This window comes from Schistocerca nitens, chromosome 3 (genome assembly GCF_023898315.1).
Source record: "Schistocerca nitens isolate TAMUIC-IGC-003100 chromosome 3, iqSchNite1.1, whole genome shotgun sequence".
In the NCBI taxonomy this organism is placed as follows: Eukaryota; Metazoa; Arthropoda; class Insecta; order Orthoptera; family Acrididae; genus Schistocerca; species Schistocerca nitens.
In genome coordinates this window covers 601750400-601772417 of record NC_064616.1, presented here as the reverse complement: position 1 = coordinate 601772417, position 22018 = coordinate 601750400, and the positions used below count along the sequence as shown (strand labels likewise).

General features: G+C 41.4%; 1 protein-coding gene across 2 annotated transcripts in view; it reads left to right on the top strand.

Annotated features, from left to right (window-relative positions):
* Positions 1-424: 424 nt before the first annotated feature.
* Positions 425-22018, top strand: part of LOC126248529 (casein kinase II subunit beta-like) — a 78174-nt gene continuing 56580 nt past the window's right edge. Inside the window, exons 1-3 of one of the 2 annotated variants that reach the window (XM_049949583.1) lie at positions 425-571; positions 1691-1827; positions 14433-14508. In XM_049949583.1, the coding sequence (XP_049805540.1) occupies positions 1790-1827; positions 14433-14508 (114 nt within the window). In that variant the 5' untranslated portion in view covers positions 425-571; positions 1691-1789. The remainder of the gene's footprint in view (positions 572-1690; positions 1828-14432; positions 14509-22018) is intronic. The other variant, XM_049949584.1, reaches the window with a different exon arrangement.

Sequence of the window (22018 nt, the reverse complement as noted above, 5' to 3'; positions counted from 1 at the left end):
ACATTTTGTGGGTGGTGTCAGCAAGATAAAGTTTTACAAAGATTTGAAATTGTGTGTGAGGGTTGTTTCAAATCACTATGGGCTCTGATTCGTAAATACTGGATGAATATAATCTGGGTATTTGTGAGGAGTGAGATATACTGCCTCAAAACATGTTCACTGTAACACTTCTCTTACTGTGTTGAACCTTTCGCATTATACCGCTTAATGAATAGACTATGTCTGCATTTTACATTTTTTAATTCGATATCTATTTATATGAAATACTGGAAATTAAATTTTTCTTCCTTACTCCGGTATAATCGCCTAGTAGTATAGACAGATATTAAATAGACAAGGATGTAGATCTTGAAAACGGTGCCAGTAGAAATTCCGATCGCTTTCGATGGTGATGGTGGGGGAATGCACGTACAAGTTTTCGTTGCCTGCGGAAAACGTGCTGACGAGACCGACAGAGAGGGAAGAAGTTCGAGCTGTATTGGCGTCTGCGTGACGTACGGACGAACTGGGAGTTTCAAGTTTGTAGTGAAGCTGGTTAAGTTAGAAAATGCAGTACACGTACGCGAATTAGGTATGGTGTAAAATAAATGTGGTAAACTCAATATCTGTGTGTAAATAATACTGGGAAATTGATTGCTTTGTTGAATTCCAGTAATTTGTAGCCAGAACCATTTTATGTTTGGACCTTACGATGTTTGTGTAAAGTTTCAGTTGTGTGGATGACACCAGTGCTGCGTATAGCAGTCACTCATTGTGCTTTGGAGCTGTTATTGTTAGGACGGCGATTATAGTGAGTTATTCGCAATTGAAATGTAATAACATGCCAAAGAATTGGGTGTATTGAGGCTTTGCAGACGCCGGTGTTATGAAAAAGATACACATCGGAATTATCGTTGTATTTTGTGATCGTATTCAGTAAGATAAATATATTTACGTTTTTTGGACCCATTCCCGATACTAAAACGAATCAGTCATTCGTTGGGAACCCCAATTTGTCAATCCAACTCGCAGCCGTTGAACTCAGTAAAGCGCATTATGTCTTGTTTTGATAAATGGTTTGGTAATGGTATTAACAGGTGCAGAATAAGAATTATCGTTTTGTGGTTAAATAAATTTTTAAAATCATTAGCAGCGCTGTATGTAGTAAAAATAGGTAGTATGTACTAAGTCCTGCGGCTTGGTTGTCAATACATTGTAATCTAATATTGTATTGCTACTAGTTTATAGGCTAACAGAATTTAAATTGTTTCTGTATAGGAAATGTTTCCGACGCTATTGTCAACCATATACGAGCGTCTAAAATTTACCGTAATACAGTGTGCAATAATTGATTCTGGTTTCAGAAGTAAAAGCTGTCTGCTATTTTTGTCAGATTTTAGTCGCAATCACTATTTTAGAGGTATCAGCTGAATTCTGTTAAGGCACTCTACAGTGACTTTCCTGAAGTTGACTCTGTTAAATTATTAGGTATGAGCACTTTCTTTATTTCTGAAGATGTGAAAGAGTGTAAGCCCAACCAGTCATCTAATTATCAACCTAAGTTCCATCACCAGTATTGCTGGAAGTAATGATGATGATTTCACTCAGATAATCGTGTCTCAGAATTGTTTTTAGTTTGATTGTTATAAGTCATAAGTGAAACTGACTTTTGTTGCTCAGTATGTGAGAACATTGGTTTCTCGGTTACCAGGAGTGTGCAGTACTATTCGACTCGCCAGATCAAAGAATCTGAGTTGTTGCCCGTTATCAGGCCATTGTCACAGGAGCAAGAAATTAAAAAAAGTAATTTATGTGTATAGGACGTCGTACAACAGATCCGTCAGGAAGGTAAGACAGTTCACACACATTTTGCAAAGTTAAAAGAATCTTGTGAATTATGAAGTAGTGCTTTTAATTTTGTTTCATCATTTTACTCTTACAATATATTAGACATTCTCATTTGTGTGCAGTTAATAGGTTTTTACATAAATAGATATAGTAACACTAGAATTACGCCCTTTATTTGCAGATGAGTAATTATAATTTTGTATATAAAGTTCTCTTCATTAACCTCAGTTTAGACTTTAACGAAAATGCAGATAGTGTCCTCACCTTTCTTCTAGAGAGCTGTTCCCAACTATAACTATACATATAATTTTTTTTACTGTCGAAAGTGTATAGTTAAGTATCGTTTGGTCTCCCATTCTCTTATATGGATATGTTGCATGTGGAAAAAGGTTACCTGCTTATGTACAAACTATGATTAATGTGTTACGCTGTAGTTTTTGTATGTTATATAGATTTTAGGGAGTAATATGTTCATTAGTGTGGTAATGCATAATGGCCCCACCAGCCCACTCTCCATTGCCTTGGCATCTTGGTTGTGGTGCCACACCGATCTGCACCACAGCATGAGGTTTGTTAGGTTGGAAGTTTACATTTTGGTTGAGAGGTTACAAAGCCAACATGTGTGAATGTGAAATGATTGCAGTAAAAGATCTGTAGGAAAGTCCATTGGGGTTCCCCTTTCATATTTCTGTATGGTGCAGGTGTAAACGTTAGCCTCTGCTACTGGTCAGTTTGCCACAACCAGACTTCCTGCTTTCACATTCATTGGCTTGGCCAACTCTGAACCAGTCAGTCTTCTTCAAACCAAACCTAGATTTCAGGTTGTGCTGCAGCTTCTACTGTCATAAACAGGGAATAACATCCTCTAAACAAATTCTGTAATGTTTGTTGCTTGATCAGACATTTGCCAACCTAGGAAATCTTTGTTATTGTATGTAGGTTTCTTTGGCTCCAGATGCATTTCTGACTGCACGATAGTAAGTGCGACAGAGTGTAACATGTTTGTGAAAATTTTCCAGGCAGCTGTCAATTCATCTTTCACACACAATCAGTTGAAGTTTTTAAAAATATGAATTCCGGTCCCTCGGCGTTGAATATTTGGGTAATTTTTTTTCCCATAATTCCAATGGAAGTAAGTACTTGACTGACTTGTCGTGCATAATCAGTGACCATAACATGGAAAGTATCCAGTTTGAAACATAATGCAGCTTTGCTATCAGTCTATTGATTTTACATTCCCCTGAAAAAGAAGTCAAATGGTGTTTTTGTGAGTATTTCTCATATGCTTGAGATTACTGTATGGCATAGCTCACAGTGATGGATAACAGTAACAAAGAAATTTCCAAATGAGAGGGGGATCTCACAACTTACAAAATCGTTGATGAAACTGCAAATTCTACCTGAACTTCGAATAATCATTGCAGACCGATGTGGCAGCTCAGAAAATTTCATTTGGGACCCTGAGAACTACTAAAATAAAAATTTGCTACCCATTGATTCATGGAAATTTGGAATTTCAACCAGGGTATCATGGGTAAATCATGTTATGGGAGAGGATACCTCGGAGTTATGTTGTCAAGACAGAATAATTGTCAGTGATGTGGCCTTATCTTTATAGATGGCTACCTCATTTTAACTTTAGTGATCATAGGCAGTTCATATAGATGACAAAAATTAATGCTATTATTCAATGACTACAGCTGTCACTTTGACTGTACTCGTCAGTCTTGTCTGCTTTCTATTACTGTTTGACATAATTAGGGATGCATGATTTCCCTAAATCGCTCCAGGCAAATGCCGAGATGGTTCCTTGGAAAGGGCATGGCCTAATTCCTTCCCTAATCTAATAAGACCGATGACCTCGCTTTTTGGTCTCTTCCCCCAAACAACCCGTAATTAGGGATGAAGGGTCTAGATGGTCTTCCATGAGTGTTATAACCTTTACATTTGGAAGTCAATCAAAATTCTTTTGACTTGCTTTTGGTATATGGTGTAATGTGCTGGAACACTTCATAGGGTGGTCTAGTGGGGGGGGGGGGGGGGTCAACCAAAGCGTCAGATTCCACCCATCGGCTTTGACCCGTGACGTAAGGCTGTTGTGGTGTATGGCGTCATGAAGGCACGGAGTTTAGTTTGTGAGAGTGATGTGTTTGTAGGTGTCATTTTGATGTGATCGGTGGTGCTCTCTGGTGGTGTGTTTGTGTTGTGTGTTAGGTGATGTTTTTGGTTTAGTTTGCATGTGTGGCGTGTTTATATGTGGCGTATTGTTGGGGTCGGTGGTTCTCTCTGGTGGTGTGCTTATGGTTAGCTTGTTACGTGGTGTATGGGGGTTCATTTGCGCGGTAGCATTGCGCGTGTGTGGTATCGGTGGTGACCGTGCTTTCAGCCGGGTGTTTTTCAATGAGTTAACGATTTTGGTTTCGTTGTGTCAATGTTATTATAGTTTTTTTTTTCCTGTTCGTTGTGTGTGAATTTTGGTAAATCGCTTTGTTTATGTCTTTGGTAGGTGTGGATATGACTGACAAGGTCAACAGTTTTTTGGTTGTTGGTGATGATGGAGGACAGTGTGTTGTCTCTAATCAAATTTCTTCAGCTATTTCGCCTGTTGGCTGAAGTCATGATGCGTTCAGTGTCTCGTGAAGAAATGAGGCTTACTAAAGTTCCGGCAGCTTGGATAACAGGTCAAGGGAAATGTGAGATTCAAATTTTGATTTTGCAGATGTTTTCTTTTGTGGTAGGATTAAGTGTGGTGGTGGTTAGAGTGTGGTATTGGTCAAGGGAAGTGTTAGATTCCAGTGGATATCGTTTTTAGTTGATTTTGGGAAGGTTGTGGTCATTTTATTTTGTCGTTTGGTTTAGTGGTGTGTGTTTATTTTTAGTTTGTCCCCACCCAGAAACCCCCAATTTCCCCCACTTGTCCCATTAATTTCATTATATTTTTGAAGGAATATGTGTTTTTCTGGTTTTTGGATCTATTTTTGTGTTTGTTGTCATGGTTATGTAATGACGTCATAGTCGCAATATGGGAGTTGTTGTGAATGGCTGTTTCCGTCATATTGGTGACTTTATTGGTCAAAGCATACAGGTGGAATTGTACATTGCCGTTAACCTCTAGTGGTTAGCGTTGCTCACTCCGGATCACGGGTTTCCAGGTTTGATTCCCGGCTGGGTTGGGGATTTTCTCTGCCCGGAGACTTGGTGTTTGTGTTGTCCTCATCATTTGATCATCATTCGTGACAGTGGCTAGATTGGACTGTGTGAAAAATAATTGGACTGTGTACGGGCGCTGACGACTGGGCAGTTGAATGCCCCACAAACCGAACATCACCACCACCACCACAACTTCATAGGGTCCCCTCTTGGTGACATCTCTGACTGCTTGATTAATCTTTGCTAGACAATTGATTAAATATGAAATATCAGCTTCCATCATACTTAGCTGGATCATATGGCAGAATGCCACAGACTGTGTGAGACTGAATAGTGTCCATAGTGTGGAAATTGATATTTTTACCCATGATAAATTTATCGTTTCGTCTTTTTTTGTCCTCAAAGAATGCAAAAGCAAAGCTATTTTTTTTATCCATAGAACATAAGTGCACGTACATTTCAGTAGCTGGATAACATTGCAGATATAGGATAAATAGGTAGCTATTTATGAAAAGTGAGTGGTGGTGGTGGTGGTGGTGGTGGTGGTGGTGGTGGTGGTGGTGGTCAGTCCACAGACTGGTTTGATGCAGCTCTCCATGCTACTCTGTCCTGTGCAAACTTCATCATCTCCCAGTATCTACTGCAACCTACATCTTTCTGAATCTGCTTAGTGTATTCATCTCTAGGTCTCCCTCTACGATTTTTATCTTCCACGATGCCCTCGAATACTAAATTGGTGATACCTTGATGCCTCAGAACATGCCCTACCAACCGATCCCTTCTTCTAGTCAAATTGTGCCACATATTTCTCTTCTCCCCAATTCTATTCAGTACCTCCTCATTAGTTATGTGATCTACCCATCTAATATTCAGCACTCTTCTGTCACTTAAACCTATACTGAATGTTAACAAATTTCTCTTCTTCAGAAAGGCTTTCCTTGTCATAGCCAGTCTACATTTTATATCCTCTCTACTTTGACCATCATCAGTTATTTTGCTCCCCAAATAGCAAACCTAATATCCTCAGTAACACCTGGTTTAATTCAACTACATTCCATTATCATTATTTTACTTTTGTTGTTGTTCATCTTACATCATCCTTTCAAGACACTGTCAATTTTGTTCAGCTGTTCTTCCAGGTCCTTTGCTGGTCTGACAGACTTACAGTATCGTTGGCAAACCTCAGAGTTTTTATTTCTTCTCCATGGATTTTGATTCCTACTCCAAATTTTTCTTTTGTTTCCTTTACTGCTTGCTGAATGTACAGATTGAATAACATCTGTGACTTATTAAACTGATAGTTCAGTAATTTTCACACCTGTCAACACCTGCTTTCTTTGGGATTGGAATTATTATGTTCTTCTTGAAGTCTGATGGTATTTAGCTCGTCTCAATCATCTTGTTCACCAGATGGTAGAGTTTTGTCATGACTGGCTCTCCCAAGGCCATCAGTAGCTCTAATGGAATGTTGTCTACTCCCAGGACCTTGTTTCGACTTAGGTCTTTCAGTGCTCTCTCAAATTCTTCACGCAGTATCATATCTCCCATTTCATCTTCATCTACATCCTCTTTCATTTCCACAATATTGCCCTCAAGTGCATCGCCCTTGTATAGACCCTCTATATACTCCTTCCACCTTTCTGCTTTCCCTTCTTTGCTTAGAACTGGGTTTCCATCTGAGCTCTTGATATTCATGCAAGTGGTTCTCTTTTCTCCAAAGGTCTCTTTAATTTTCCTGTAGGCAGTATCCATCTTACCCTTGTGAGATAAGCCTCCACATCCTTACATTTGACCTCTAGCCATCCCTGCTTAGCCATTTTGCACTTCCTGTCAATATCGTTTTTGAGACATTTGTATTCCTTTTTGCCTGCTTCATTTACTGCGTTTTTATATTTTCTCCTTTCATCAATTGATTTTGATATTTCTTCTGTTACCCAAGGATTTCTACTAGCCCTGGTCTTTTTACTCACTTGATCCTCTGATGCCTTCACTATTTCATCTCTCAAAGCTACCCATTCTTCTTCTATTGTATTTCTTTCCCTCGTTCTTGTCAGTCGTTCTCTAATGCTCTCTTTGAAACTCTGTACAACCTCTGGTTCTTTTAGTTTAGCCAGGTCCCATCTCCTGAAATTCCCACCTTTTTGCAGTTTCTTCAGTTTTAATCTATAGTTCATAATGAATACATTGTGGTCAGAATGAATAGATCTAGAAAATAGTGTTACTATAATTAGAACATTGAGCAAGTAGTAGTGTGAAAAGGCAAGGATAATCATGGTCTGATCATCTAGATTTAAGTTTTCTGTGGGTTACCAATATCAGTCAATGTGAATACTGGGATAGTTGCTATAACAAGACCACAGAATAAATCTCACTTCCAGACTGTAAAAAGAATGAAAATGTGAAAGTGACAATCTGGGATAGGTTTTGTGCTGCAGAAAATGAATACATAATTAGGTGATATAATACTTGAGTAATTTTTGTTTCTTTGGTACTGATGTAAATTATTCAGTGATTTTTGACATGAGCAGGAAAGTATATAGCTTGAAATATGGATGTACATGTTAAGGTATACAATACAAAAGTCTGTCAAATTTTTAAGATGACAGCATTACCGTTCCAATGCCAAGTGCTGTAATTTCAGAAACAGTTCCAATGTGATCATCAAGGAGTTAGCTGAAATTTTGTGTGAACATTTGCATATCTTCCGAATGAACATTGGTAAAGTTTCATGATCATTAATTCAATACTTCGGTGATATAGTCATTTGTTTCACCTGATAGCGTAGCTACACTATGTGATCAAAAGTGTCCAGATGCCTGGCTGAAAATGACTTAAAAGTTCATGGCGCCCTCCATCTGTAATGCTGGAATTCAATATGGTGTTGGCCCCCTGTTAGCCTTCATGGCAACTTCCACTCTCGCAAGCATATATTCAATCAGGTGATGGAAGTTTTCTTGGGAATGGCAACCCATTCAAGGAGTGCTGCACTGAGGAGAGGTATTGATGTCGATCAGTGAGGCCAGGCACGAAGTCGGCATTCCAAAACATCCCAAAGGTGTTCAGTAGGATTCAGGTCAGGACTCCGTCCAGGCCAGTCTATTACAGGGATGTTTTTGTCATGTAACTACTCCGCCACAGGCCGTGCATTATGAATAGGTGCTTGATTGTGTTGAAAGATGCAATCGCCATCCCTGAATTACTCTTCAACAGTGGAAAGCAAGAAGGTGCTTAAAACATCAATGTAGCCTGTGCTGTGATAGTGCCATGCAAAACAAGGGGTGCAAACCCCCACTATGAAACGCCATAACACCACCGTCTCCAAATTTTACTGTTGGCACTACACATACTGGCAGGTAACATTTACTGGGCATTCGCATACCCACACCCTGCCATCGGATCGCCACATTGTGTACCATGATTCATCACTCCACAACGGTTTTCCATTGTTCAATCGTCCGATGTTTATACTCCTTACACCAAGCGAGGCATATTTTGGCATTTACCAGCATGGTGTGTGGCTTATGAGCAGGTGCTAGGCCATGAAATCAAAGTTTTCTCACCTCCCACCTGACTGTCATAATACTTGCAGTGGATCCTGACGCAGTTAGGAATTCCTGTGTGATGGTCTGGATAGATGTCTGCTTATTACATATTATGACCCTCTTCAACTGTTGGCAGTCTCTGTTAGTCAACAGACAAGGTCGGCCTGTACGCTTTTGTGCTGTATGTGTCTGTTCATGTTTTCATTTTACTATCACATCAGAAACAGGGATGTGTAAATCTCGTCTACAGACATATGATGCAAGTGACACCCAATCACCTGACTATGTTCGAAGTCCGTGAGTTCCGTGGAGTGCCCCTTTCTGCTGTCACATTATCTAATGACTACTGGGGTCGCTGATATGGAGTACATGGCAATAGGTGGCAGCACAATACACCTAATATGAAAAACATATGTTTTGGGGCTGTGTCTGCATCCTTTTGATCACATAATGTATCAGCAGTGCACCCTGGAGTTTACAGAAACTTTGAGACCTAATATGTTGGCCAATATTTTCTTGAAGAAGGAAAAAAAAAAATAAATAATGTGATCATTGTATAAAAGTTTTTGCAGTCTTCAGTGAAATAATAATAATAATAATAATAATAATAATAAATTCTTGAGTGATTTACATATGGAAAAATCTGAAGCAGTCACCTGAAAATAATCAGCTATTTATATCTCCAGAAGTATTTTTGGGGTATGGATTAAGTAACCTAATATAAAGGATAGTTTCCTCTTTTTTGTGGTTCTAATACTCTGAGGTAAACACATTTGTTAAATATAATTTTTTGGGTTCTGTCTTATCAAAATTTCTTCCGGAGTAGTAACATAAATGATATCATCTGATGGGCAGTACAGTTTTCCTCGGGACCTCCTACAGCAAGTTAATGAAACATGTAAGAAATTAAAGTAGCTTGAAGTAAGCATAAGCTTTGGATCCCAAAAGTGACATCTACTAGCTTTCGCCTGTGACACTTACAGAATTATAGCATCAGCTTGAGATCCTGTGTAAAGAAACCCTTATCAGGTTGGGGAACCTGTGGTAAAGAAACTCACCTGTGGCTGCTGTTGCACAGGTAGGGATGCAGGCTTTCTCACTTTAAAAGAAACCAGCGTTGGTTAAGCCGCCACTGGGCATGCGCGATCTCTCTCTCTCTCTCTCTCTCTCTCTCTCTCTCTCTCTCTCTCTCTCACACACACACACACACACACACACACACACACACACACGTATACAACTTTTCATATGTACTCTAATGTTCCACATTAACTGCAGACTGTGCTAAGACACAGCATGCTATACTTTAAACCAGAATTAAAGTATGGCGTGAATGGCATTGCACTATAAAAAAGAGATACTAACCATTCTGCATAACATGAATCCACCCCAAAAAATGTAAGGAAGACTGCTGTAAACTTCACAAAAATTTGCACAATGTGATAATGTTGTAAAACATGCAGGCTATTTATATGATGTGTGCTGCAGCTGTTGTGCAGCAATTTTACTATTGTGATCTCCACTGCATTGGAAATGCACAGTTAAATTATGAAGTTTATAACCAGTTCAATTCTGTAGTTATAGCAGGAAAACAGACTGAAATATGTTACCATTAGTCATTGCAAAAGACATCTTTTTTAAAAAAGTTTTTAGGAGTATTCCCACTTTCTCACTTTCTAGCCACGAAGTCTTGTGATTTTGCCTTCCACAGAGAGTACTAAAAAATTGTAGAACATAATAATAGATGTCAGATTTAACTGAGTACCAACGAAATGGCAGACCCTTTTCAATGTCGTTGTTTTTTGGACCTTATATACTCAGATTGCAAAACCAAATATAGTTTTTGGGTGGTCTAGGACATATTCTTTCCAATGAAAATGATTTAAGAGTTTTCAGAAGGCAAAATGCTACTGACAGACTGCAGTGTCACCTTCAACCAACAGCTGTAACGGGATGTAGATATGGAAGGACATGTGGTGAGCACACCAATCTTTTGGTTGCTGTCAGTTTTCCTGATCAAAGCTTTTATTTCTCAGCCAAGGAGTTCCCCAATTGGCCTCACAAGGGCCAAGAAAAAAATTGTCATTTTTGCCTCAATTTGTAAAGTGTTGGAAAGCAGTAGATGTATGAAATTTTATGTTCTGAGACCTTGTATTAGTAAGTTATTATGTGCAAAGCTTCGAGTTTATCCTGTTATTACTGCCAGAAATATAAAAACCGTCAAAAATCTGGGATAAGGATTCACCGATAGTTTTTACCAGTTTATTATCAGCAAATGATAATCGTTTATTTTCAAATGGCCATTTATGTACACTAGTCTATTCAGTCACCAGTTGGACTCAACAATTTTTGTCCATCAGTATATGTGCTGGAATGAAATTTTCACTCTTCTGCGGAGCGTGCACTGATATGAAACTTCCTGGCAGATTAAAACTGTGTGCCGGACCAAGACTCGAACTCGGGACCTTTGCCTTTTGCGGACAAGTGCTCTACCAACTGAGCTACCCAAGCATGACTCGCGCCCCGTCCTCACAGCTTTAATTCTGCAAGTACCTCATCTCCTACCTTCCAAACTTCACAGAACCTCTCCTGCGAACCTTGCAGAACTCGCTCTCCTTGAAGAAAGGATATTTGCAAAGACATGGCTTTGCCACAGACTGGGGGATGTTTCCAGAATGAAATTTTCACTCTGCAGCGAAGTGTGTGCTCATATGAAACTTCCTTTAGTATATGTGCTGTATGTCTTGGCACTTCACATGTGGTGTGCTAGAAGTGGAGAGATAGGCAGAATCCTTTTTCATTTGCTCTGAGCATGTGGGAAGTGCTAAGTTACATTGTGTACGGAACAGTGGTTCTTGGTATACTGAAATACTTTCAACAGTATTAGCTTTTGGAACATGGTGCTTCAGTATGTATCTGAAGTATAATTCTTGGCAAAGTACTCGTATTTTATAATGTTTAAAGCACTGTACAAATATACCTGCAAGAATTTACCACACTCCAAAAATGCATCACATAGATCTTTGTCATTATTACAGGAAGTCTCCAGACTTCACAAATCCTGAGGTTGTGACAAATAGAAACTGTGTTTTAGCCTCTCTCAAATGCTCAACACAATGTCTATTATGGCAAGAGTAAAATCAGTATCCTGTCAGTTCCAGATACTTATTTTTTTTTCCCATCACATGACCACAGGTTTGTATCTCTTTAAAGACTGAGTTTGTTGTTACTTTACCAATACTCATCCTGAAGTAGACATTATAACCACATTTCAAAATGCAAAATTTCCACAAAAAATCAGAGTACAAGCATGGACTTTGATGAAAATTCAGATGTGACTCCTGACTTAGAAATTGTACAGGAACATCTGGTTTTCAATGTTTGTATCAGTGCAAGTTGAAAATAGTGTGATGCTTATGCCATGGTAGTTATTGGGTGTAACAAACAAGTGCCACAATGATTTGACAATAGACTTTGATGCCTTAGGTGCTAAGGCGCTTACGCCCTTACCTTGACTCTTCCTTCCTTCCTTTCCTTTCCTTTCCTTTCCTTTCCTTGCTGGTGCCCTTTATCCAGCCAATGCTGTGTCAGGACTGATATAGCACATCTCCAGTTTTGCGGGGAACCAACCATACCTGTATGTACTCTATTGTGAGGAGGTTGCCACTCCCAAAGATGTTTTAAAGCTACTGCCAGCCACCCTCCAGGGAGGAATATGTGTATCCCTTCTGGCTCATCCAGTGCATTTGCATGGCTGAAGTAACATTGTGTGACTGAGGTGGGAACCATTCCAATGTTTACCTCAGTGGATGTGGAAAATCACCTAAAGATAATGTTCAGGGTGGCCACCACACTGACCCTTGTCGTTAATCTGGGAGGCAAGTTTAATACTGGACCACTGCACCTCTCACCATCCCAGAAGCAGGCATTTTAACGTGTTCAGCTGTCCAGGTGGTTCATCTTGCCACTAAATAGATAAAGTGTGACATGGTCACAATGGAGGGTTCAGTGATCCCATGTCTGAAACTGTAGAATTCATGTCAGTTTTTGGTTGGAATAATTTTTATATTTAATTTGAATATATTTTCAATCAATTATTGTCAAGAGGTTGATCTATGTTGATAAAATGATATATAAAAATGTAACAATGGAAAGTCCAGGTTGGAATATCAATAATATTACGTAAAGAGCAGTTTGCTACTCACCGTGAAGGTGACACACTGAGTTGCAGACAGGCACATCGAAAAGACTGTTACACATTGAGCTTTTTGCCAGAGCCACCTTCAGAAAAGGAAACACACACCTACATTCACACAAGCGAGCACATCTGTCACACAGGTGTGCACAACCTGTCTGCAACTCAACATGTCGTTTCTATGGTGAGTAGTGATTTATCCTTTTCATAATATATAAAAATTTAAAATTTTAATGTCACAAAATATAAAATGTGTTAAAACTGAAAAACTAAAAATTAAAACTGGAAAGTTGTACGCACACTGTCGGTCACTGAGTCACAGCTTGAAACCTGACTGAAGCAGCCAGGTGAACTTAGCCAGTGGTGATGACAACAACATTCAAAAATAGTGCTGGTACTGTGCCTGTTCTTAAGTTGGGAAGGTGATTGAGGTATTGTTGAAATAGTCTGCTATACCTTCATTAACACTTTGTATCTTTACATCAAGTTTTCATCTCAGTACTAAAGTTTTGAGTCTAAGGCCTCTAACCAGTTCCTTCCTTCTGTGAAGTGAGCTGGATTTTTTCCTCTATATACATAAGTGGCTTGACAGACAGGGTGAGTAGCAATTTATGGCTGTTTGCTGACGACACAGTGGTGTACGGGAAGGTGTCGTTGAGTGACCAGGAATGCCCATGATGACTTGGACAACATTTCTAATTGGTATGATTAACGGTAGCTTGCTCTAAATGCAGAAAAGTCTAAGTTAATGTGGATGAGTATAAAAGACAGCCCTGTAACGTTTGAATACAGCCTTAGTAGGGTGCAGCTTGACACAGTCATTGCGAATAAATATGTTGCGTAGTGATATGAAATGGGAAGAGCACATCACTTTGATGGTACAGAAGGTGAATGCTTGACTCAGTTTTATTGGGAGAATTTTGGTTAAGTGTAGCTCATTCATAAAGGAGACAGTGTATAGAATGCTAGTGCAACTCATTCTTGAGTTCTGTTGCTGTTGATCAGCAAACACGTATTATGAAGATGCATCATGAAGTCAGATGGGAATCTCTAGAGGAAAGATGATGCTCTTCCTGCAAGGCACTATTGCACATATTTATTATTATTGCAGAATGATTCTACTGCTGCCAATGTACGTTTCATTGAAAGGTCCTGAAGATAATATGCGAGAAATTAGTTTGTATAGAGGTTTTTAGACAGTATAATTTTTTCCTCACTCTATTTTCAGGTGGAATAGGCGAGGAAATGATTAGTAGTGGTACAAAGTACTTGCTGCAATGCACTGTATAGTGGTTTGTGGCTGTGTATGTAGTTATAGATGTTTTGTGTTTGAAATATCAGGAGAAGGAATTAATTATCTACCCCTGCATTTTCAAAACTTCGTTGTTCCTGTTTAAACACTATTTGGTTATTTCTTCTTGTATTTCAGTTAATGTTAATGCAGTATATTAGAAACATATCTAGTCTCTTCTTGAATTTATTATCCCTTGTGTAGATTGGCTGTTATTCAGTGCAGATACCTAGTTGGTCTTGGATCATATGAACAATTTACTATTCATTTGTACAGTAAGTGCTTTAGTCATGTAGCATGCTTTTAGAATAATCTTCACATAGGCTATAGATTAATTTACTTTTTTCTTCAGTCAACTGCAATGTTCTACTCAACTATGAGAAATTATGATATACATAATTGTTTATTGTAACTGATTCATTTTCAGGACAATGAGCAGCTCGGAGGAGGTTTCTTGGATATCATGGTTTTGCGGGCTTAGAGGAAATGAGTTCTTCTGTGAGGTAAATACTGTAACTTGGCAGGTTAATTATGTAGTACTCATGTGTTCTTGTGTGAACAGATGCTTAATGGGAATGACTGTTTACAGAACAAAGAAAAATTGATACTGCAGTGCATTATTAACTTAACATATGATAAAACTGGAAACTTTAAATCAGAAAATACAAAGGTGTGCTGAAAAGTAATGCCTCTGAATTTTTTATGTGAAAACTCTTAAAGCTTTTTAAATAAAAGAAACATTAACTTTCAATATCTGTATTCTTCCCGTCAACATATTTGCAGCCCTTTGCCAATAGAGGGCTCTGAATTGTAGCATGTGACAGTGTTGTGTAATGTAGCTGTGTCAGTGCATGAGAAACAGCATGCTGTATTAATGTTTTGAATTTGAAAGTTCGTACACACATGGAGCAATCACTCCTCCAACATGAAAATGCCAGACCACGCACAAGTGCTGCAACATCTGCAACAATCAGATACCTTGCATTCATTGTCGTTGATCATTCTCCATACAGTCCCAGCTTGGCCCCGTCCCATATTTTTCTGTTTCCAAATCATAAAGAACACCTTTGAGGATTTCATTTTGGTAGTGATGAAGCACCACAACAAAGTTAAACATTCTTCAGTGATGGTATCAAGAAACTGTTACCTCGTTGGGAGAAATGTATTTATTGCCAGGGTAACTGTGGAGAAATAAATATATGAACATGAAGAAAAAGGATGTAGAATGTTAATTCTGTTTGTTTTATTTAAAAAGCCTTAAGAGTTTTCACAAAAAAAAAAAAATTGGAGAAATTACTCTTCAGCATGCACTCATACATTTGTTGGTGTGTAACGTCTGTCAGCTAGAAAGGCTTTTATGAGTCTGTGAGCCACACAGGTTAATAAGAAATCCATGGATAACAGGCAAAAATGTTTGAAATTACATGCTATTCAATATTGTACCACCAATTCTGTGAGTAACACATTTTATCTTGAAGCCAGAATAGTGATCCCACCACCGTAATAAAACAAAATCCAGTAGTGTTGACGCCTTTCATTTGAATCAGTAATATATTTAAGAATTGTGTTCCCTGGGTGAGTTCCAAATATGGTGTTGGATTCTCTTCTGGAAATGTTATTCTGTATTGAGAGGCAGCTTAGTATTGACCATGTAATGTTTTGAGCTCCCTTTACAGGGGTTGTACAGTTGAAACCTGTATGTCTGTCACTGTAAATTGTTGACTGCTGCCAAAACAGGTCTGATGGTATTTCAGAGATGTGAGACAGTATTACAGCTTTAGTGCCAGGTGGAACTCGCTGTTGTTCTCACCAGCAGATGGAACACGTCTCACAATAAGGGAGATATTTGGCATTACAAAAATAAGTTTGTAGAATGTGAGGATACAGCATAAACAAGATGAAATGACAGATCGTTTTCTTCAAAATGAATGTGTGTTTCGTATTATTATGGTACTGTTATACTGAGCATTATTATGCCTAGCAGCAGTATGGCATTCAGCCATCATGCCTTTCATTTTATTTGTGCGTGCGTGTGTGTGTGTGTGTGTGTGTGTGTGTGTGTGTGTGTGTGTGTGTGTTTTGATCCTTTGGTGAGTTCCACACTTCAGATAGCTGGTGCAGGGAGAGAAGTTATTAAAGTCCATGTTTTTCCTCGGGTATGTGGGCAACATTTAATTTAGATTAGGGAGGACCCTAAACAAGCATTACATTAATCTTCTGGTCACCAACAAAGATGTGTGCTCTTCTCATCATGTTGAAGGATGACCTGGGTTTGTGGAAGGCTGGAGTTTACAGAATACCTTGTCAATGTGGCAAAGTCTACATTGGTCAGCCCCCCCCCCCCCCCTGCAGGTCTGGCGGTTAGAACAGGTCCGAGGTATTCCTGCCTGTCGTACGAGGTGACTTAAAGGAGTTTCACACATTTCAGCCTTTATGTGATGGTCCCCTGTAGGGTTTGACCTCCATTCTTCAAAATTTTCCCAAAGAGCGAGCCAATTGGTGAAGGACAACTTACAAGGTGCATTGTGTACATTGTGCATTGAGATCTTTAGCCAACTTTCTCTTGGTCCCATTGCAGTCCTGCCCATTCTCCATCTCTTGGTCGAGGACACCTTCCTGGGTGTGTTTTCCACCATGCACAATGCAGTGTCACTTTCTGTGCCAACGATGACAATGGACTTCTTTGCACCTGATATCCAGCACGGTAGACAGTCCGTTGTGGTGGGGCCACAATGTACCCTGTTGGTTGTAGTCCCCTGACCACACAGGGATCGATCTGCTGATGCCTGCGCCATTAACTCCCCACGTATGCCAAGGGGTAGATGCCCATCGCCCTGGGGCATCGGGACTCCCGGCAATGGCCATCTTGCCAGATGGCCTTTGCTGCGGCTGGTGGTGAGGGGCCCCTGGTCGGAGTGGGTGGTATCAGGGTGGATGACACGCAGTGAAGTGTAGTCCATCATCTCTTGCTGGTGGTGAAACACCAGCAGTCTCTAAGCGAAGATGAGCTCAATTCAACGCACAGAAGTACGACCCCAAATCATTCCCCTCCCTGGCCACACCATGAGAGGAACGTCAGTCTAAGAATGGCAGCGGATCTTATTCGCCCCGGTACCTTGTATGTTCAAGAGCTGATGGGGAATCTTTCCTGACGATGAAGCCTCAGTTTTTTGTTGAGCTTTTAGAGGTCAAGTTCGGGGAGGTGGAGGGCTTGTCCAAAATGAGATTTGGGTCAATCTTGATCAAAACAGCATTCTCTGCCTAGTCACGGGAGTTACTCGCTTGTGACAAGCTGGCGAATGTTTCTGTAACCATCACGCCCCGTAAGAGCTTAAATATGGTCCAGGGTATCATATTTCACAGAGACCTTCTTTTGCAGTCAGACGATGAGATGCACGCTAATTTAGAGCGGCGAGGAGTACATTTTGTCCAGTGTGTCCATCAGGGTCCGAAGGACAATTAAGTTGTCACCGGTGCCTTCATCTTGGCATTTCAGGATGATAAATTGCCCAAGAAGGTCAAGGTGATGTTCTACCGGTGTGATGTGAAGCCCTATATCCCTTCTCTGATGCGATACTTTAAGTGCTGGAAGTTCGGCCATATATCTTCCTGCTCTACTTCGAGTCACATGCTGAGATTGTGGATGCCCATAACATCACAATACTCCATGTGCCTGGCCTCCCATCTGTGTCAACTGCAGAGAGCACCATTCACCTTGCTCGCCTGACTGCAGGATTCTACAGAAAGAAAGGAAAATCATGGATTACATGACCCTGGACAGACTGACCTACACTGAGGGTAAGAGAAAATTTGAACGCCTGCATCCTGTGAGTATGACATAGTCTTACACCGCCGCTAGAACAAGTTCTGGCACCGTCAGCTCCGCCAACCCAGGTCACCTCTCAGAGCCGGAACACTACACCTGCCCCATTGACGGTGGGTGGCAGTTCCCTCCCTGTTGCTCCTGCAACACCTACTTCAGGTGCAACACCCCCCTGCCCCCCCAACCATTGGGGACATCGGTCCCCACTTCTAAGCCAGAGAAGCGTAAGTCTTCTTCAGCTTTTCTTGCTAGGAAGGGGTCCTTTGGGTCACTCCCTTCCCAGGTTTCTTCTAGTGCGAAGTACGGCACCTGCCAGTGGCTGAAGAGCCCAAAACCAGCTGGTCGTAGGGCTTCACGCTCATCCTCAGTTCCGGAGACTGAGCCAGGGAAGTCCTCCCAGCCAGGGAAACCCAAGGAACAGCGAGAGAAATCGAGAAAGAAAACCCCCTAAGACCAAGGAAATTGCGGTGGCACCCACAAACTGCCTCATTGAATGTTCCGTGCCTTCCCAGTCTCACGATGTCATCCTCCAGTGGAATTGTGGCGGTTTTTTTTTTTCTCCACAGCCTGGCTGAGCTACGGCAACTGTTAAACTTTACACCTGCTATCTGCATTGCCCTCCAGGAAACCTGGTTCCCAGCAATGCAGAACCCTGTCCTCCGCGTCTATAAGGAATATTACAGGAACCATAGGGACTATAATAGTGTCGTCGGGTGGAGTTTGCGTTTATGTCCTAAACTCGGTCTGTAGTAAACATGTGCCCCTTCAAACCCCTCTTGAAGCTGTGGCTGTCAGAATAAGGACGACACAGGAAATAACTGTCTGCAATGTATATCTTCCTCCAGATGATGCAGTACCCCTGAATGTATTAGCTGCACTGATTGATCAACTCCCTAAAACTTTCCTCCTCCTGGGAGGTTTTAATGCCCATAACCCCTTGTGGGGTGGTACCATGCTTACTGGCCGAGGCAGAGATGCCGAAACTTTACTGTCACAATTTGACCTCTGCCTCTTAAATACTGGGCCGCCACACATTTCAGTGTGGCTCATTGTGGTAGTGACCGCTTCCCCGTTTTCCTGTCACTGCCCCAGAATCGAGCACATGAACGACTGCCCAGATGGGCTTTTAACAAGGCACCCTGGGGAACTTTCACCTCTGCTGTCACCACTGAATCTCCCCCACACGGTAACATCTATGTAATGGTTGAGCAGGTGACTAGCACAATTGTTTCTGCAGCACAAAATGCGATCCCTCGCTCTTTAGGGTGCCAGAGGCGTAAGGCAGTTCTTTGGTGGTCGCCGGAAGTCACTGTAGCAATTAAGGAGCATTGGCGAGCTGTATTTAGCGGCATAAGTGGCGTCCTTCCCTGGAGCACCTCATAGCCTTTAAACGGCTCCGAGCCCGTGTTCGCTACCTTATCAAACAACGGAAGAAGGAGTGTTGGGAGAGATATGTCTCCACAATTGGGTGCCACACATCACCTTCCCAAGTCTGGGCAAAGATCAAACATCTTTTCGGGTACCAGGCCCCAACATCTGTCCTCGGTGTTACCATAAGTGGTGAAGATCGCTGTACGCTGCTGCAGCTCTACAGAGCCCTTGTCCAATCCCGAATTGACTATGGGAGTGTTGTTTATGGTTCGGCGGCACCTTCAGCATTGCATTTACTCAACCCTGTGCGTCATTGTGGGGGCTGATTAGTGACAGGAGCTTTTAGGATGAGTGCGGTGACCAGCGTACTGATGGAGGCTGGTGTCCCTCCACTGCAGATCAGATGTGCACAACTGCTTGCCAGTTACGCAGCACACATTCATAGTTCCCCTGAGCATCCGAATTACCGTCTCCTTTTCCTGCCCGGGCAGTCCATCTCCCGCATCGGCAGCCCAGATTGGGGCTAACGATTGCAGTTCGCGTGCAGTCCCTTCTCTCTGAACTGGAGTCCTTCCCTTTACTACCTCTACTTCTGGTCTGTTCACATATGCCTCCATGGTGTACGCCTCGGCCGCAGCTTTGTCTGGACCTTTTGTATTGCCCTAAGGACTCTGTTAACCCCGCTGCTCTCTGCTGTCACTTCCTTTCGATTCTTGACATTTTCCAGGGCTCTGAAGTGGTTTACACTGACGGCTCAGTGGCTGATGGTCATGTAGGCTTTGCATATTTTCATGGAGGGCATACTTAGCAGCAGTCCTTGCCATTTGGCTGCAGTGTTTTCACTGCAGAGCTGGCGGCAATATCTCGTGCTCCTGAGTACATTTGCTCATGCCCTGGTGAGTCATTTCTCCTGTGTACGGTCTCACTGAGTGGCCTACAAGCTACTGACCAGCCACCCTCTGGTAGTGTCCATTCAGGAGTCCATGTATACCCTGGAACAGTCCTGCCGTTCCGTGGTGTTTGTGTGGACCCCAGGACATGTCGGAATCCCCAGCAACAAACTTGCCAACAGGCTGGCCAAATAGGCGACGCGGAAACCGCTTCTGGAGATAGGCATATCTGAAGCTGACCTGCATTCTTTCTTACACTGCAAGGTTTTCCGGCTTTGGGAGGTGGAATGGCGTAACAGCACGCACAACAAACTGTGTGTCATTAAGGAGACTATGAATGTGTGGGAGTCTTCCATGTGGTCCTCTCGCAGGGAATCAGTTGTCCTGTGCCAGCTCCGCATTGGCCATATGTGGCTAATGCACGGTTACCTACTCTGTCACGAGGACCCACCTCACTGTCGCTGTGGCTCCCAAATGACAGTTGTCCACCTCTTGCTGGACTGCTCACTTTTAGCCGCTCTGTGGCAGACTGTTAACTTTCCCAGTACCCTGCCTTTGGTGTTGGGCAACAATGCCTCCACAGCAGCTTTAGTTTTAAGTTTTATCTGTGAGTGTGGGTTTTATACTTCTATCTAGGTTTTAGTTCATGTTCTTTGTCCCTCTGTTTCCTCCACCCTAGTTCTTTTAGGGTGGAGGTTTTAATGTGTTTCAGAGTGGCTGGCTTTCCCTATTTATTCTCGTGGTTGACCAGGCACTGTAATCTGCTTTCATATTTTACTCTCTTCTGTTTCTAGTGTGTTCCTTGTAGCGTTCGTCGTCTTTCCTTCGTTCTTATGGCTTTTCCTTTCTTTCTGTTTTGTGTTATATGTTTCATTCGTTTTATTCTCACACTTGTGTTATTGTTTTATTAGGACCAAGGGACCAATGACCTCGTAGTTTGGTCCCTTCTCCCGCCTCTAAACCAACCAACCAACATTGGTCAGACCGCACACAGTTCATGAAAGATGCGTGAAACATGATTTCCGCACTTGCCCTTCACACCCAAGTAAGTCTGACGTAGCTTCGCATTGTATTTCAAGAGTACTGAGGATTATTCTGCCACAGAAATCTGACCCACAATGGGATCCTTCTGGGATTCAGTTATTAAGGAATCTGTGGAAATACTCTTAGTGAAAGATGCTGTTAATGCTATTGGCAACTCTCAACTTGATAAGACATGGGACCCTGCGATTTCATTAACTACTTCACAAAGACAAAATCTTACACCAAATATTATTTGCAGTGGCAATTAATTTGACCCCCAAATTTTTATTCTGCTGGCTCACAGGTAGTGAGAGGGAACTAGCGCAATACCACTGTTACGCATATGCCTCATATGGAATGACATTTGACAGAGGGAAATAAACTCAATGTAAGGTGTTCATACAGCAAAAACCTGTGCGTATGCCACTGTGACAATTTTTTGTATAAAGTAGATGTGCACCAGCAATCTGCTGTGTAAAACTTACCTGAAGATGACTGAACGGTTTTCAGTCGAAAATTTTGATGAGGTGTCAGTGCCATCTATCTGCAGTCTCCAAACCTTGTAGAATACATGGATTATTAATGGGTAACAAAAAGTTGTGGTTTCTGTCAAAATCAAGGCATCTCTATTGTCACTTTACAAGCTAACCTGTAAAGAGAATTGCACTCATTGACCTATAGTCCTGTGTAAATCTTTCCTCCTGCAAACACTCTCTCTTGTGACTTATTGTGAATGATAACGTTATGGCTTATTTTTTCTTATTTATTTTTTTTTCTCTTCCATAATTACCACTTTCATAAACTCTTGAGTGCACCAGCTGACAGCCTTCCCTCAAACTTGGAATTCTCTGCTAAAAACAATGGCACAGTCCACCTCCATAGCTGAGCAGACTGTGTGTGTGAGAC